The sequence below is a fragment of the Microplitis demolitor genome, chromosome 2 (assembly GCF_026212275.2).
Source record: "Microplitis demolitor isolate Queensland-Clemson2020A chromosome 2, iyMicDemo2.1a, whole genome shotgun sequence".
NCBI classification, from domain to species: Eukaryota; Metazoa; Arthropoda; class Insecta; order Hymenoptera; family Braconidae; genus Microplitis; species Microplitis demolitor.
The window spans coordinates 20,539,290-20,559,019 of record NC_068546.1 but is presented as its reverse complement, the minus strand read 5'-3'; the positions used below and the strand labels follow the sequence as shown (position 1 = coordinate 20,559,019).

Here is a 19,730-nt window from a genome sequence, read left to right as displayed (position 1 = left end):
GTGGATTTAAAATAGAGCAAAAAGTGAGACAGACTGAAAACGGGTGGTCGTGCCCCGGGGGGCTGACCACCGCTTCGTTACAAGCGTCGAATAAAAATTCGTACTGAATGCTACACGGGCTTAGTAATAGACGCCAGAGCCGACTCATATCGTCTACTCTCACCACTTGATCATACACATGAATACATACATATACAGATACATATTCAACATGTTTTATATAACTCATACCCCGAGCTTTTCTCATTCCACAGCTTTAGCTCTTACTCCCTTCATCTGTCTCACTTACTCACTCACTGGTATTCGAAAACACCGGAATGTTATATATCTCACTCGTCGTTTCCTCCCTTGGTCCCTCACACACGCACACAAATACTACTTTAGAATTCTCATACCACAGGATTCACGAGCGTTGGAAACACGGGCATTGTTAATTATCAATATTTCGCGTACACGCGGCAAAAGTCCAGTGAGTTGAGTCCGACGGCAATATTGTCCATTCATCCCACTCTGTTTCCCATTCGCGGGGGAGTAGTTATTGAAATTGAAACATTTTAGTACAACGAGAACGTCGGGGATCGTCATTTATACTGCGTTATATATTAACTCCCTTGGTGCTTCACTTATGACATTCTCAAGCTTAGACTAGGAAAAAAGACATGATTTAAAACTACCAAATCCATCAATTCCTTAGTTTCCTGCCACCAGTATCTTACAAACTAAATAATTGTTTCAGCATATGGACCAATGAGCCCACATCCAGGCTACGGTATGACAGCAGTCCAACCGGAATACCCAGGGAACACTTACACTCCTTACCCAACGGCTGGGTACAATTGTGGGGGCAGTTACCCAGGTGGCCCTGTCACCTCTGGTTACCAGATTCCAGCGGGCTACAGTCCAGCACCCTGCTACAGTATGCCGCCGCCTCAGCACACGATCGGAACACTGGACAAACCCTCGGGCAAGGATGACGGGTAAGGTCCAACATGAATCAAATTTTAAAGTACTTGGGTATTAATTATTGCCGCGGGTTCTACACCTACACCTAGAGGTAGTTATTTATGATCTGTCAGTGTATCAGTACATAGGAAGGCGTCAATAACCCTAGCCCGCGAGCTAGTGCTAGCCATTTCGTCGGAATGTTATGGGGTATCATGGTAAATCCATGAGTACAAGATAACTTGTACGTTCGCTTAATACAGCGGCAACTACTACCACCGCTAAGATCCCAAGAACTACCGCTAGCGAGCACTAGCAGCACCACTACAGCCACCTTCATTTCGTTAATTAAAGTAATTACTCTTCGTAGCCGAAAGTGCCAACCTTATTCTAATTGACGTAAAGCTCGGTGGTGTGGCGATGCTGAGGCGAATAGTGGAGGTGAACGGCTGAGACTGAGGCTGCTGCTAGTGCTAGTGGGAAGTGGATATAGTTGGGTGAGGAATATAGAGAATGAGGTGAAGAACGGGTCCGGGTTTAGGTGCGGGTAGATTTTAGCTTCACCGTGCTCTGGGACGGGAACAAAACGCAGGCTGGATAAGACCATCACGGGCAGAGGCTGAGCTGAAAACTGAAGAGAATGAGAAAGCCTGAGGGGAGAGTAGTGTACCAGAATATAATCAGTTGCCACCGCACTGGATTATAAGGCGAAGGAGACCTAACGTCCCCAATGGGTGAGGGAGTTAGAAACCCGTAGCATCTCGAGCCTTCGTCTGATAAACTGCTGCGTCTTTCTGAAAATTTAACCATACAAATTCGGCCATCACTTACCGAATTATTCAGCCGGTTAATCAGTTTGCTAAAAATCTGCTGAAAGCGATTCGCCTTTTTTCAGCAATATTTTTTTAAATACTCATCTTTGGTGGAAATCAATCATGGGCTTTAGAAATTTGCTATCGGTTTACGTTTCAGAGGTTATATTTTTCGGTAACACAAACGGTTTTTGCTGAATTCACCGATTTCTGTCAAAATCAACACAAAAAATTGAACCAAATAACTTAGACTGGGCCAAAAAAATCGACTATTTTTTTTTTTTTTAGAGTACATCGAAAATATTATTTGGGATAACAAAAAAAAAATTACTGTGAAAATTTGAGCCCTTAATGTTAATACTAAAAGGTGTATAATCGCAATTTTTGATTTTTTTTTTAGTCAGCGGGTTTTTGTCTCATAACTCTCAAACCATCGAGATAAACGAAATTAACTTCAGTATGTTTCTTGAAGGAAATTTTATGCTCTACAAAAAAGGTCTGATTGAAATTTTTTGTCAGATGAACCGTTTCCTTGTAGTCATGTTTTGAAGATTGGTATGAGTTTAAAATTTGATTGTTCAACTTTAAAATTTTGTAATTCGTGTTTTTAATGTCCAAGACGTTCAATTTACGTCAAATATTTCGACTCGAATAGTAATGATTATCTCGGATAAGAATGTTTGCCATCTCCGATAGGAAAATTAACATAAAAGAATGAGAATCTTTAATATGTAAGGATGAAAATTGTCATTTCGTTAAGGTGGGGTATTACCGATTATTTTTCGGCATGTACAGACAGTATGTTGTCCATCAGTCAATGTTATCAATCGTCTGTAGCCAATATAAGCTACTAATAGAGTAAGCTTGGGTCTTAAGTGTATTACGAAAGCTCTCAGTACAGCAATACCGCGAAATCAATATCACTGATTGATGAAAATGGAAACAAAAGTACAAAATGTCAATTTTCTGAGGTTGGATATGAGAAGCTCTTTTGGCGCTCCTTGTAGACCGCTTGAGACCAAGTGGTTCCTAGAGTAGAAAACGGGATCTGGTGGAGGTATTCGCGGCGTGATTGCACTCAAGACCCCGGTCGGTGTGGTCGATTTTCTGGAGGTTTGAGGATTCTCCCACGGGGAGTAAAGAGCGTACGGTAAGAGGGTAGTGAGCTTGCGAATAGCTACGGAGTTTATATATATATATATATGTATATCTATATAGCAGATAGTGGTATAGGCCCTCGGCAATATCGCGGCCACTCAAGGGCCATCGAGGTCTCGAGCTTTCTCGTAACTCGAGAACGAGGAGACGACGAGACTCGTTCGGACTGTGGACGCTCGAGACGCCCAAATGTGGGAATAGAGTTTGCAAACTCCGTTTTCTATCTCCTCTTCTCCAACCTAAACACGTTTATTTTTCTCAACCTCTTGTATATTTATACCAAATTCATTCTCAGTCCACGCAGACGCTACAACTAGTTGTCTAGTCTAATATTTTTTAAACCTCGTTTTTAGTTCTGCGGATGAATACTTCATAACTTTTATGATTTTTTATTCTCATTTAAAATTTTCAACTTCAATCAGATATAGAACTGATCCATAATAATTACATTTATAGTCAGACGTCATCAGTAGTCTCAGTTTAAAATAGTTGTAGTAGAATTTCATGATTAGACATGGTCAATAATTTCTACTTCAAATAGTAGATCTGAAAATTTATGATCAGACATAATAAGTGATCTTGAAACTGACCAGTAATAATTACATTTATGGTTAGACATCATCAGTAGTCTCAATTTAAAATAGTCGTAGTAGAATTTCATGGTTAGACTTGGTCAATAATTTCTACTTCAAATAGTAGATCTGAAAATTTATGATCAGACATAATAAGTGATCTTGAAACTGACCAGTAATAATTACATTTATGGTTAGACATCATCAGTAGTCTCAATTTAAAATAGTCGTAGTAGAATTTCATGGTTAGACTTGGTCAATAATTTCTACTTCAAATAGTAGATCTGAAAATTTATGATCAGACATAATAAGTGATCTTGAAACTGACCAGTAATAATTACATTTATGGTTAGACATCATCAGTAGTCTCAATTTAAAATAGTCGTAGTAAAATTTCATGGTTAGACATGGTCAATAATTTCTACTTCAAATAGTAGATCTGAAAATTTATGATCAGACATAATAAGTGATCTTGAAACTGACCAGTAATAATTACATTTATGGTTAGACATCATCAGTAGTCTCAATTTAAAATAGTCGTAGTAGAATTTCATGGTTAGACTTGGTCAATAATTTCTACTTCAAATAGTAGATCTGAAAATTTATGATCAGACATAATAAGTGATCTTGAAACTGACCAGTAATAATTACATTTATGGTTAGACATCATCAGTAGTCTCAATTTAAAATAGTCGTAGTAGAATTTCATGGTTAGACTTGGTCAATAATTTCTACTTCAAATAGTAGATCTGAAAATTTATGATCAGACATAATAAGTGATCTTGAAACTGACCAGTAATAATTACATTTATGGTTAGACATCATCAGTAGTCTCAATTTAAAATAGTCGTAGTAGAATTTCATGGTTAGACTTGGTCAATAATTTCTACTTCAAATAGTAGATCTGAAAATTTATGATCAGACATAATAAGTGATCTTGAAACTGACCAGTAATAATTACATTTATGGTTAGACATCATCAGTAGTCTCAATTTAAAATAGTCGTAGTAGAATTTCATGGTTAGACTTGGTCAATAATTTCTACTTCAAATAGTAGATCTGAAAATTTATGATCAGACATAATAAGTGATCTTGAAACTGACCAGTAATAATTACATTTATGGTTAGACATCATCAGTAGTCTCAATTTAAAATAGTCGTAGTAAAATTTCATGGTTAGACATGGTCAATAATTTCTACTTCAAATAGTAGATCTGAAAATTTATGATCAGACATAATAAGTGATCTTGAAACTGACCAGTAATAATTACATTTATGGTTAGACATCATCAGTAGTCTCAATTTAAAATAGTCGTAGTAGAATTTCATGGTTAGACATGATTAATAATTTCTACTTAAAATAGTAAATTTAAAAATTTAGGATTAGACATATTTTGTGATTTTGAAACAAATCATTCAAGAATCCATTTATGGTCAGGCATCAATCGGCCTTAACAAAAAATAGTAATAGTAGAATTTTGTGATCAGACATGATCATTGATTTTGAGACTGTTGAGTAAAAAAAAAATCATGATCAGACTCCACCAATAATTTCTACTTACACTAAAAAATATGAAAATTTATACCCAGACATCAGACATGACCCGTATCCATTAATTAAATTAGTAGTAATAAAAATTTACAGACCGAATAATTTCGGTTTAATTAGTAGTAAGTTTAAATTACCAGACAGAATAATATTAATGTTATTAAAATAATTTAAAAATTGAACGTGAGATTATAATTTGGATTGACTGGTTACTATGTCGGTGCAGTATAAATACGAGGCGGCAATCGTTGAGTTACTCACCGCGGTCAGCCTTCCCTGGCCGCGACGGCAAGAAGCTCATTCAGTGTCCTACGTCCTCCTGCGACGGCATGGGTCATATCTCGGGGAACTACGCGACCCACAGAAGGCAAGGCAGCTATTCCATATAAAATCAATCAAAATATATTTTTTTATCTACGGATTCTTAGATAAGCACGAGTACCCTTAACCCGCACGCTAAATTCGGTCAACTAAAGTCACCTTCTTTTTAAGTTATCAACTTATTTCTATCAATCTGTACTTGTTGTTACGTAATGTGTCAAGTAATCTAGAATGACGTAAAAGCTCTTGAAAAAATTTTTAAATTTCCCAAAACAAAGGGGGAAATTTTTATTTTCTAGATTAAAATTTTTTTTCGAATTTTTTTTTTTTGTATATATATTGGATTCAAAATTGAACAAACGCCAGCCTCAAGTGGGCAGCTAAGTGAACTGAATGACCGTGTCGTTGAGAAAACTCAAAGCTAGGATCATATAGTCTATTGTGTGACAAGGGATGAAATAAAACGATTTTAAACCAGAGTAGACTGACATTGCCGTAGTTTAAAATCATGTTTCATTCTGAGTTACACACTAAATTTTTCATAATTACCTGCATTGGAATTTAAAGTTTCAGTGTCAGCAGTTATTAGCGCAAGTGTTAATTGTCATTTTAAATTTATAACTAAGCAGAAATTATAAAAAGTAATTATCATTTACACTCAGAAAAAATCTTGAGACGAAAAAATATTTCGCAAGACGTGTTTTGGAATCAAGTAAAGATTTTTTTGAGCCAAGAAATTTCGTTTTGATCAGAAGAGATTTCGACTTTATTCGAAAAAATTGAGATTTTGAAAAAAATTTTTTGAATCAAGAATAAGTATATACTTTCAGTCGACAGTTTTTTTTTCTTCGCACTCATGTATGTGAAACTTGATCACAAATTCAGAACTGTCAATTACGAAAATAAAATTAATGATCCGAAATCACTGGAATTTTTAGTTCCGATGCTGGTATCATAAAAAATAAATTACAATAATTGGCTAATTGACAAGTTTTATTGTACTATTTTTTTTTTTTTTTTTTTTTTTATACTAGTGATTAAATTATGAAATAAATTAAAATTGATATTGAATACAACTGTATAAATTTACATCCAAAATATCAATCGATTAATTTTCTTAAATAATTTAGATTCTAAGAGATAATAAATGTATGTAAAATAATGCTCTATCATAATTATTATTATTATGAATTTAATGAGGCGACGTCGCGAGTATGCATGCTTACTTATAATAGTGATAATAATATAAATGGCAATATTTGAATGTAAGTTCGCGGGGTTTAAAACTTTATTTAAAAAAAAAATATTAATTATAAATGATAATTTATGAGTAAAAGTAATTGTTAATTTAATGTAAGGTCTAAAATAATATTTACAGTTTATCGGGATGTCCAAGAGGAGACCGTTCACAGATTCAAGCTCATTCACAAGAACTAAAGTGTCCGACACCCGGATGCGACGGATCAGGACACGTTACCGGAAACTACAGCTCACATCGAAGTCTATCGGGATGTCCACGAGCTAATAAACCTAAAAGTAAACCACGTGATGGACAGGATTCAGAGCCTTTAAGGTTTCTATTCATTTATACATTTAATCAATACTGTTTATTTTACTCTCCATACACATCCAACTAATCGTTACTTTAAAAGAGACCGTGGTAAAATAAGACATGATTTTTCCCACGAATAAAAATGGCAGCAAAATGTTACTTGGGGTAATACGGTTACTCTGAATTTACATTTTTTTAACACCTGATTTTTTTTTTATAAACTTGCAGGCTTTTATTTTTTGATCGGACAAATCGAACACGTTAATTTTACATGGAGAGAAGAGAATAATAATAATTACTATTCTATATAGTAACCGACTAATTTTTTTGTAAAATGGTAAATAATGATGTAGAATAGGATTGATTAGCATTTTTCTGGTAATGATTACTATGTTACATTGAAACAAGTAAAATGGTAAAAATCGTTATCTAGCATGGGAATCAGGGCTATATATAATGCCACTCAGTCCCATGCTTCAATAGCTGTCATTACAGTTTAATAAATATATATAAGACAACGAAGTAAACAAACCAAGTAAATAAATTGTTTATTACTAAATATTCAAATTTTCAAAATTATTCTTTATCTTTTATCAAAAAATGATATTTCAGTATGAGCAATATTTTAATTATTTCAATAGATTTATTCAATTTCTACATATATTTAAAGTAAGTTGAGTTATTTATTTAGTCATAACCTTATTTACTAAATATAAAATAAATAAAAGATCATAAATGTTGCTAGGTAATATTGTAGTCATGTCCATTTGCATAGTTCTCTCGTCAATGAAGAATGGTAATCATTCCTATGGTAGCATAGCCAACGTTAGCATGTAGAATGGGGGATTACTCTGTCCCATAACTCTCGAGGCTAAAAAATCCTCGTTACTATGTAACATAGTAATGGTTACCATTCTACATAGGAATTATTACTATTCTTTTCTCTCCGTGTAAGTAAAGCTTTTTTTTATTATATAAAAAGAAATGATTACTTTACAATGTCTTATTTTGCCCCTCTGTGAAAATTTCAAATTAAAATAAAAAAAAAAAATTTTAACTAAATAATTATAAATAATGAGGGTAAAAAATTTGATGTAATTAAAAATAATGAATATTATTAATGACGTAACACACAAAATACTAATAGTTGTTAGCTAAGCTAAGAAGGGTGAGAGAAACCCTCATAGAATCAGTCTAGATAGAATTTAGTTTGAGTTAAAGCCAAGATGCTGACTAATATGTCGCGGTTTCCGCTCATTTCACGCTGTCTCCCTTGTGGATTAATGTGCGGTGATTATGATGGCGCTTTTGGGTACGCTAGGTGTCCAATACCAGGTTGTGATGGGTCAGGACATGCGACTGGAAAATTTCTAAGTCACCGCAGGTAATTTTCTAAAAACAATCCACCCCTACCCCCTCTTCATAATTTCCCTTTCTCGCTAACTAACGAAAACAAATTTTCCAGTGCATCGGGCTGTCCGATAGCGAATAGGAACAAACTGCGCGTGCTCGAATCCGGCGGTACCGTTGAGCAGCACAAAGCAGCAGTAGCAGCAGCAACAGCAATGAAATTCGAAGGTGTTAATTGTCCGACACCTGGTTGCGACGGGATCGGCCACATCAACGGTTCATTTTCAACCCACAGATCGTTGTCCGGGTGCCCTCTTGCCGGCAATACACTTCGCAAGCCCAAGTTCGAAGACATGACGAGCATGTACAGCAAAGGAATCAACGGTGAGGAATAATCACAAACAAATAAACGACACAAATAAATAACAATAATAAAAAGAAAATGAAAACCCAGTCAAAATAAATCATGATCCTCGAAAGGGTGAAGGTGGAGAGGGATTTTTAAATCGATACGTCGATCCACAATCGATTTATCATGCTTATGTCGTTACATCTTTAAATATATATATATTTCGTTTGAAAATAATTTTCAGGATTCATCAAACTGATGATTTATGAATACAAAACTAAATCACTTCCTTTTTTTATATTTTTTTTAATTTATATTGTTACCTGTCATACCATCACCTTGTAATTATTCCATGCAATGATGTGCTGTCATACCAATTTTAAATATACCTTTTAATCCTTAATTATCTTCATACTTCGACACTTCGTATTATTTTTCATGTTAATTATTTGTATCATTTCATGGATCGCGTATCGAGGATCATACGTTATTATTTATTTATTTATTTATATTTATCAGGATGCTTTTTTTGACATTTTTCTTTCTTAGCCTACATGGAAATTTTGTTGAAGACGACAAAAAATTTCATGAAAATTTGAGCCCTTAATTTTAATTTTCGATGCCGATATATTTTTAGTTTTTCCAAAAAACATGGAATGATATTACATTTTTTTTAAAAAATTCCTACTCAAGAAGTTTTCGTGCAAATGACTCGTTTTTGGGCTCGTTTTGTAGGGCTTGAAGTCTTCTTCAAAATTGCTCTTAGTGACCTAGATGCATTTTCAACAGTTCAAAAGTTATGAGGCTTCAAACATAAAATTTCTTGTTTTCATGAAAAAATGAGAATTGTCGGCTATTTTTTTTCAAGCTACTGGTTTTCAAAAATATTTTAAAAAATTTATAGTGTGTTAAATACTCTACAAGGAATATGTAAAACCATTTAATATTTTCAACTTCATTCATTTTTTTTTACTTTTCTATTTCGAAGGGTTTGAAAATTATTCAATTTTCGTCACAAATCAAATTTTCCTACTTTTGAATCGTTGAAAATGCACTTATGTCATTAAGAGCGATATCAAAGAATACTTCAAACCCTGCAAAACGAGTATAAGATGAATCGATTGATCGAAAACTGCCTGAGTAGGAATTTTTGCAAAAACATGTGATATCGTTCCCATGTTTTTTGGATGGGAAATCTAAAAATAGATCGCGATCAAAAATTTAAATTAAGGGCTCGAATTTCCATGAAATTTTCTGTCATCTACAATGAAATTTTCCCACCCTAATATTTATATTTATAATTCCATGTCCATTCCAACTCCACGGGAAATTTTTATAAAATTATTAGTGAATATAATTATTTTATTTTATCATAAATTAAATGTTTATTGAGATTTTCATATACGAGGAAGACATGAAGACAATGAAGATAATTTAAATAATTAGTAAAAAAAACAATTTTAAATTAAAAAAAAAAAAAATGCCTTGTGCGTTAAATTCTTGACAATAATCTATTCTGATTTATTCTTGGGATCACATCAGCTCCTCATTTCCTGCCATTGAACTTTGAGGAGAACATTTACTTTTGAAGGTAAGGGACTGACGTACTCGCCATATTGTTTATGTGTTTTGTTACTTATATACTTTTTTATTATTTTTAAAAACGATTACACATGTGTGTCTCAAATGATCCGAGTGTTTATTTATTTTTTAATTGCACTTTTTTTTTTTAATTTGAAATTTCAAATTTTACTTTATTTATAAGTAGCATAAGTCAACACTCGGAGTCAAAAATGGTATGATGGCACCTCACGCTATTCCTTTGAGAAAAAAAAAATCAATTTTTAAAAAATAAAAATTTCCTACCAATTCCTTTAATTTTTACCAAGTTTTTTTTTAATCCAACTACGATTCGCAGCGATTTGGCGAAGTAAAAGTATTAATTACTAATTAAATAATAATTTAAATAGAAAAAAAATTACATTGAGAAAATTCATAAATTCGAAAGTAAAAATGATTAATAAATAATTCGGTATTAAAAATAAATTAGCGCTTTTACTTAATTAATAAATTATCACAGTTAGAAATTTTGTGTATTTGTCTTGAAAAATTAATTGGTTGTTTTTTGTGTTGATTTTAAACACAGAAGTCTGTTAATTTAACACAAACAGTTTGCGTTATTTTACTTTAACTGATTTTTTATGTTAAATGATGAGAAAATCTAATGTAACAATTTTCTTGTGTTATTCGAAAATTAACACAAAATTTGTGTTGTTTAGCTAAACACCCGCGCGTTTCTTCATTATTATAACCAAGCTAAGCATTGTAGCAACATTGTCTGCAAGGAAACTTGGATTATAATTGATTTACAATTAAATATAGTCATCGATAACTTTAATATTTTTATGTTCAGGTTCAATGATTTTTTTATTCTCATTTTACGGAGGATAATTCATAGCTTTGTTTTTTATAAAAATCACTGAAAATCGAACTAATTGTTTGGGAAATTGACATCAGTTGTACTAAGGTTAGATCAGTATACTTGAGTAGATTAGATTATGTCCTTGTATTTTCTAATTAATTTTAACACAAGTCTGTTAAATTTACACAAATTTTCTGTCAAAATAACAGATTTTGTGTTCAATTATTTAACATAAAATTTGTGTTAAAGATCACATGCAATGTGTTGAACTAACACTAATATTTGTGTAGACTGCAACACATGATTTATGTTGAATTAAAGGCCAGTTTCAGACAGTGCACCCCCACTTTTTACAAATATTTAATGCCTTTGAACTGTCATGTGTATTCAAATTTTATTAATTAATTTTAAATAATGAAAGCATTAATTGAAAAAAGGATAATTTCGCCGAGTTATCGAATTTCGAAAAACTTACTTAAAGTTGTCATCAATTAGGAGTTAAACGAAATTTAGAATATAAATTTTAGTCCAAAAACTTTGAAAATTCGAACTATAAAATTGACATCATTTTACTGAAATTTATTGTCCAAATTTCGTTCATCTCCTAATTGATGTCAACTTTAAATAATTTTTCTAAAAATATATGTCTCGGTGAAATTGTAACTTCATTGCCTTTTTTCCATTAATGCTTTAACCTTCTTCAAATTAATTACAACTAAATCATTGAATATTTTTAAAAAGTAGGGGGCACTATCTGACAATCTTAACATAAAATTTCTAACTGTGGAAATATAAAGAAAAAAATAATAATAATAAATAGAATAAAGAGTAACGAAGTAAGCACGAGTAATCGATCAACAATGACCCAACTCGCTGTGTAAAATAATAATAACAACAATAATAATAATAACAATAATAATAGTTAAATATAAATGTATATAATATACATATTATATATATTTATTTAAACCCAACTCCACTGAAACCCGATTATTTGCTCGCTACATTTCGTGTTAAAATACACGCCTTGTGTTCCCCGCACTCCTCTCTAAATATGCGGGAGAGGTATATTATTACAATGCTTTAAAAAATATATATATATATATGTACAATGCTTATCTAAAAAAAAAAAAAAAAAAAAAAAAGAGTAAATGCCAGCAGGTCTCATGCATTCGTAAATCTTCTTTTTTATTTTTATTTATTATATTTTCCAATGAATAATAAAAACTAAAGAGAAGATGAGTAGAGAGTTAATTATTTGAAAAAATCTAAAAATGGGGGTTGGTTATGTTGATCCAGGGGTGGACGCCGGTGGTCCGGCTCAGGGTGGTGCGTTGGGTGCGGGACAGGGAAGCACGAGTGCTAGTGGACCTGCTGGTGGTCAGGGCGAGGACCTCTACACTCTGGAGGCTGAGATCACCGAGTTACAGAGAGAAAATGCCCGGGTCGAGTCTCAGGTCATGCGTTTGCGCTCTGAGGTCAACGCTATGGAAAATCATCTCAAGCATGGAGAGAAGGTAACGTTTTTAAATATTGACTGTTGGTAATATATCAACATATTTATTATCTATTATTTTTTACTTTATCTGCTGATGCTTACTGTCATATTTTAGGAAAACACAACTATCGCTCAAAGAAACAACCATCTCACAGATTACTATCAGTCGCTAAGAGATAACATGATAACTTTTCTGGAGCACGTGAGAATACCCAGCGCACCTGGGGGTCCACCTGAAAAAATGGGCCACGAAAATTTTGACAGCTATCTCACTAAATTGCAGACCCTCTGTACACCTGACGGTTACTGCGCCGATGAAACAAATCGGCCTACATATGAAACTGTAAAAACTGCACTTCAAGATTTTACTGTCTTGCCGACGCCCATCTGAGACTATCAGTCTCAAGGTTGAGTCACAAAATTTTATCACTAGTCATTTTACTTCCGGATATTAATCATTTTTCTTTTTATTTTTAAATATTTTATAAAAAAAAAAAAAAAAAAAAAAACTTTTATGAAAAAGTTGGAATTAAAATTTTTTTTTATAAAATATTTAAAAATAAAAATAAAAAAATGTGAAAAATTTCAAATTTGTAACTCAATCGAAAATAATTTAAAAAAAAATGTAAATAAATTTAGTCGAAATAATTCGCTCACGCGATAATGAAGGTTGTAAATAATAATAACAAAATGATGTATAATTACAAAATGTACATCAATTAAAAAATGTAAAAAAAAAATTAGTAATGTATCTAAAATAGTTTGCTTACAAAACTACAAAAACAAGAAATATAAATTAAAATAATTAGCTGTATGTAATTAGCAAAATTATTATCGCTAATTATCATTATTTAATCATCAATTAAATATATTTCACACTCTCTGTCTTAATAATCAATTGCTCTCATCTGCTATCATTATTACTAATAAATAAATGAATAAAAATATTTAAACAATTAGTCGATAAAAAAACAGTGGCAATTGTCTATAGTTTGTACATAATAATAATATTAATTAAAAAAAAAAATATCATACGATTTAAATGAATCGTTTAATAAAATAGTTAATAAATAAAAATATAAATTAATAAATATATTAATTACTTAAGTGTCAATAATGAGTTAATACCTCGGGTAATTCTCAATATTATGACAGCCAGTCGAATTTTAATCGTCTAAGATGTATATTACGAATTTATTATTGCCAAACGTGTAGTCATTTTATGTGGATGAATGATTAATAATTAATGATTAATTATTTATAATAAATAATAGCATTTAAATAATGAAAATATTTTAACGGTAATTGCAATTTAAAATTAAAGCTCAGTAAATTGTGCAATAATTTTATTTATTTTATTTTTTTTATGAACAAGACTGTTTATTTATTGCCTAACAAAATATGAAAGCCTATTAATGTTAAATAAAATTTTATTTATCGCTCTGGTGAGTCTCAATTACGGTCACTTAACGCATTTTTACTATAAAATACGGTATTCATAGGACAAATGTGCCGTAATTTACAGTAATGTACGGTATTTTACAGTGAATAACAGTAAACACCGTGTTTTTTTATTTTTACAGTTTAAACAGTACAATACTATAGTTTACGGTAAAATACCGCGGTCATGCTGCAGTTTTACGGTAAATTTCCGTTCTCTTACTGCAAATTTACGATAAAAATACCGTTAAATACTCAACTTTTAGGGTTGAATACCGTATTTTACTATCAATGGCGAACTTTTACAGTAAAATAATGTATGTTTACCGTAAATTGCTGTATTTTTACCTGGATACCGTGCGTTTACTGTAAAATACCCTATTTTTACGACTAGGTACTGTATTTGACCATACGTCACGGTATTTAACGGTAAAATACGGTATTTTATAGTAAAATATCGTACTTTTTACCTAAACTACTGTATTTGTACTGTGAATTGCGGTATTTTACAGTAAAATATCATACAGGTACCTTAAATTTTTGTATTATTATCTAAAATACCGTGTGTTCCCGTGAAATATTATATTGCACCGTAAATTACGGTATTTTACTGTAAAATACCCTACGTTTACTATAAGGTACAGAATTGTACCATGAATCACCGTATTTAGCCGTCAAATACGGTAAGGTACTGTATTTTACCATACTTCACGGTATTTAACAGTAAAATACGGTATTTTATGGTAAAATACCGTATTTTCACCTAAACTGCTGTATTTGTACTGTAAACTGCAGTATTTTAAGTACAATACCGTACCTTACTGCTGGGGACACTATTTTACCATAAATTACGGTATTTTTCAGTAAAATACCGCAGAGTTTTTATAAATCGCTGTATTTTTACTCAAAATACCGCACGTTTACCGTGAAATATCGTATTTTACTGTTAATTATGGCATTTTACTATAAAATACCTTACATTTACTATAAATCACGGTATTTAACGGTAAAATACCGTACGTTTACCGTATATTATTGCATTTTTAACCTTCATTACGGTATTTTAAAGTAACATACAGTACAATTATTAAGAATTGTTGCATTATTTTTCGTAAGATACCATATTTGACCATAAATTATGGTTCTTAAGGATATAATACCGTACGTTTACGGTCAAATACCGTAATTGTCTCGAATGCCGTAAATTATGGTAATTGTCGTAATTTACCGTAATTCAGATCTGCTAGAGGCGTACGCTTATCACATATTTTTTTAAAAATTTTATTAATCACTTTTAATAAATTAATAATTATAATATTAATAATATATGATATTTATATTAACAATAAAAATAATAATAATAATGATACTATTAACATAATTAATATAGTAATGATAATAATCATGATTCTGCAATTGCAGTAATGTAATAATTGTAAAAAAAGAAAAAAAGAAAAAAAAATGAAATAATCGACGATTAAGTTTTAAGATAAAATTTATTACACTCGCAATTAAAATATGGTGCGTATTAATATTTATTAATTTTGTTAATTATGTTAATTGAGCGGTACTTGTTCATAAAAAAAAAAAAAAAAAAAAAAAAGTATGGATGGAATTAACAATGTGCAATATTTATATTTTTTCATGTTTTAATTAATTTTTAATTATCAACTTGATGTTATAAATTTATTTATTGCTTTGTTATATTTAATAATTTAAATAATGTAACACGTGTCACTCAAGTTTCATAGAATTTTAAAAAAAAATATTACTAAAAATATATTAAATCATAATAAAGAAGACTGTGAAAATTATATTTAACTTATTATACTATTTTTATTTATTTTTTATATTGCAGAATTTTTTTGTTTTCATTCTTCAGGTCTTTACCCGCATGGAAATAAATACACTGATGCAATTTTTTTTTTTTAAATTTAAGTAAATTAATTGAAGTTTTAAAAAAATTTAAATGAATTAAAAGTACAAAATTTAAATTGACTTATTTATAAACTTTATTTTTACGTAACTTTAAATTTTCAACTGTCGATGACACTAAAATTCTCATCTATTTTTTTCGTTTTCTCATTTAAATAATTGTTTTTTTTTTTTTATTGTCCATAAGTCAATTAATTTTACAGCTACACTGTAAAAATTTTCAGAGCGAATGCGGAGTGCATGTGGAACGAATAATTGAGTATTTACTCAATCTAATTTGAGTAAAATTAATTATGAAGGAAAGTTTATTTTCAAATTAAAACTCCGAATCAGAATGCGGATTTAAATAAAATCTAAATCACTCCGTAAAAAAAAAAACTCCCTATTTACTTCTTATGTAAAGTGATTTTTAAAAAAACTCCAAAACTCCAGTGAATTGAAATTTAAATAAAATCCGTGATCACCCCAAATTACCCCCGATTCTTTACAGTGTCATCAGTATTTCAAAAACCTGAATTTGAATTTAAAATTATTTATTTTCTACGATACCAGCATTGGAATTTAATAATTTTTATAAATTAATTAAGATTTTTTTTTAAAAAATTACTACTGGGTTCCTATAATTTTTTAATTAAAATTCAATTAAATATCTCGATTAATTACGTAAAACATATATTTTTGAATAGTCACATTGTATTTAAATTAAAGATTATGCTTCATTTTTTTTTTTTTTTTTTTTTTTTTTATATAAACATCCTTATAATTTAAAAAAAAATTTTCATAGTATATGTCAATATATGTATGTCGACATATATGTGGAAATATACGTGAAATTAATCGCACATACTTTAAGCTTTACGCGCATATGTGATATATTTTTCCACGTGGGTAAATACCGAGTTTTCAATTTAAGCCACAGAACAATTAGATAAATTTCAAAAGTAATTTTTTAATTTTTTTCTACTCTAAATTAATTTTATTATATTTATCTTTAATTAATATTTATTTACTAATTAATAGAATTAAAACTTTGTAATAATTTTTAAATTTTTTCTTCTCTGCGTAAATTTGAATTTTTTTCTCATATCGAAAAAAAACAATTTATGATTCTGTTAAAATTTATAGAAATAGTTCACTCATAAATTTTGCCACAAACTTATTAAAAATAAAAGGTATTATCAGAAGGAAAAGCAAAAGAAACAGTAAATAAATATGTAATTATTTGTTCGTATAAATCTTCTGTGTACTCTAGTAGCACGTCATTAATAATTTAAAAATTTATTATCATTTGATTGCAAGATAATAAACAATGACATTAAATTTTAAATTAAAATTTTTAAAACATTATGTTATCAATTTAAAAAATAAGTAAATTACGTATATCCGGATTCGTAAAACAAATATATATTTAAGTGATATATGTGAATAATTTTTTTATTTAAAATAATAAATATAAAAATTAATGACGTGCTACGATTATTAAAATTGCTCATATTTATTTAAATATTATTTCAATTAATATTTATTATTATTATTATTATTATTATTATTATTATTATTATTATTATTATCATCATTATTATTGCAAAAGTAATAAAAATGTAAATACAGTATCAGAATTAATAATTAACAAAATGGACAAATTTAATATGGGTGTGAATATAACTGACAGATGTCAATTTTTTTAATTTTTGAATAAATAGAATATATGTAGAGTAAAAATAAAAAAATGCATATTTAGATGGATGAAAAATCAGTACGTGCATTTTTTTCAAATTTCATTAATTTTATTTATTTACACTAAAAAAAAAAAAAAATTGGGATTGGGAGTAATTACGGATTTTATCATCTGAAAGTTAGCAGACAATTACAATTTTTAAATTTTTTTTTCAACGAATAAATTCCAAAAAAAAAATAAAACTAAAAATATGCACGTGTAGAAAATTAAAAAAGCTACAAGTGCAATTTTTAAAATATTTTTTTTTCTTATAATTTATCATTTTTAAAAAAATCCGAAAATTAGACGTCAGCCGACTCCAGTATCAAATTTTATTTAAATCCGAAGGCACTTGGAGTTCCGGAGTTTAAAAAAAAATTTCCTTGTATACGGAGTAAATCGGGAGTTTGTTTTTCCAGCCGAGTTATTTTGGGGTAAACCGGATTTGATTCGCGTTCACTCTGGCAATTTTTTACAGTGCATTTATTTATTTAAATTTTATAAATTGTCTAATGTCTGTACATTTACACTCATAATTTAAAATATACTCAGCACTAGTGATAAAAAATAAATAAAATGATAATAGCGATAGCCGGTCAACAATGAAAAAAAAATTTCATAAATTTTTTTATCATATTTTTCATTTATTACCAAGTACTCAACTATTATTACTATCCATGTAATATGATTGATATGTAATTGAAATTTTTTTTTTTTTATAACTTCCTTCTAAAAATTTAGATTGAGACCATGACGATAAGGATCTTTAATCTTTCTTATCACATTTTTTAATTCAGTAATAATAAAACTAATAATAATAATATTAATAATAATAAAGAATAAAAAATTATTGACACTATTAATGTTATTTTCATGTCATTATTGTCATTATTGTTGCAATTTATAAAATTCTACGATATTATAAGTTTCAATGACATATGCTTTAAGTAAATTTAGATGTTATTCCAAACGAATAAAGGGTATTTATCGATTAAATAAACAATTGATTGTCTTTTTATTAATTTATGCACTGATTTAGTCTTTTATTGAGAAGAGCAGATTACTTAACCTCAAATCAGATTTATTACTTTTATAATAAAGTGCCTGTATCCTAGAGAAATACTAGAGAAATTCTAAATAAATCCTAAAAACTTCCTAGAGAAATCCTAGAGAAATACTAGAGAAATACTAGAAAAATACTAGAGACATCCTAAAGAAATCCTAGAGACACCCTAGAGAAATCCTAGAGAAATACTAGAAAAATACTAGAGACATCCTAAAGAAATCCTAGAGACACCCTAGAGAAATCCTAGAGAAATACTAGAAAAATACTAGAGACATCCTAAAGAAATCCTAGAGACATCCTAGAGAAATACTAGAGAAATTCTAAAGAAATCCTAAAAACTTCCTAGAGAAATCCTAGAGAAATACTAGAGAAATCCTAGAGACATCCTAAAGAAATCCTAGAGAAATCCTAAAGAAATCCTAGAGAAATCCTAGAGAAATACTAGAGACATCCTAGAGAAATCCTAAAGACATCCTAGACAAATCCTGAAGAAATCCTAGAGAAATCCTAGAGACATCCTAAAGAAATCCTAGAGAAATCCTAGAGACATCCAAGAGAAATCCTAGAGAAATACTAGAGACATCCTAAAGAAATCCTAGAGAAATCCTAGACAAATCCTAGAGAAATGCTATAAAGAATTTTCTATAAAAGATAGCCTGTAATTTTGCTCCTGTTGGGAATAACCGATTATAACATTAACGTTTTTTGTTCATTATGATGTCTTCTATTAAGAAAAACCATAAAAAGTTCTGAGAATAATTTATTTTTCGAGTTTAGACCCATATCAGGATGGGTGGACATGGGTTTAGATGACTCTCCATGAAGAGTAGCCTCCAACATTGCTCCTCTTGGGAATAACCGATCACAACATTAACGTTTTTCGTTCATTATGATGTCCTCTAGTAGGAGAAACCCAAAAAAGTTTTGAGAAATATTTAATTTTAGAGTTGAGACCCATATGAGTCTTGGTGGAGATAGGTGGAGATGGGTGGACATGGGAGTAGGTGATTCTCAATGAATAGTAGCCCGTAACTTTGCTATTAGGTT

General features: G+C 30.0%; 1 protein-coding gene across 3 annotated transcripts in view; it reads left to right on the top strand.

Moving 5' to 3' along the window:
- LOC103577658 (uncharacterized) overlaps window positions 1-12,967 on the top strand; it is a 58,369-nt gene extending 45,402 nt beyond the window's left edge. For all 3 annotated transcript variants that reach the window (XM_008558401.1, XM_008558400.1, XM_053742926.1), the window contains 6 exons: window positions 737-977; window positions 6,733-6,927; window positions 8,228-8,290; window positions 8,372-8,640; window positions 12,327-12,544; window positions 12,641-12,967. In XM_008558401.1, the coding sequence (XP_008556623.1) occupies window positions 737-977; window positions 6,733-6,927; window positions 8,228-8,290; window positions 8,372-8,640; window positions 12,327-12,544; window positions 12,641-12,916 (1,262 nt within the window). In that variant the 3' untranslated portion in view covers window positions 12,917-12,967. The remainder of the gene's footprint in view (window positions 1-736; window positions 978-6,732; window positions 6,928-8,227; window positions 8,291-8,371; window positions 8,641-12,326; window positions 12,545-12,640) is intronic.
- Window positions 12,968-19,730: the final 6,763 nt, after the last annotated feature.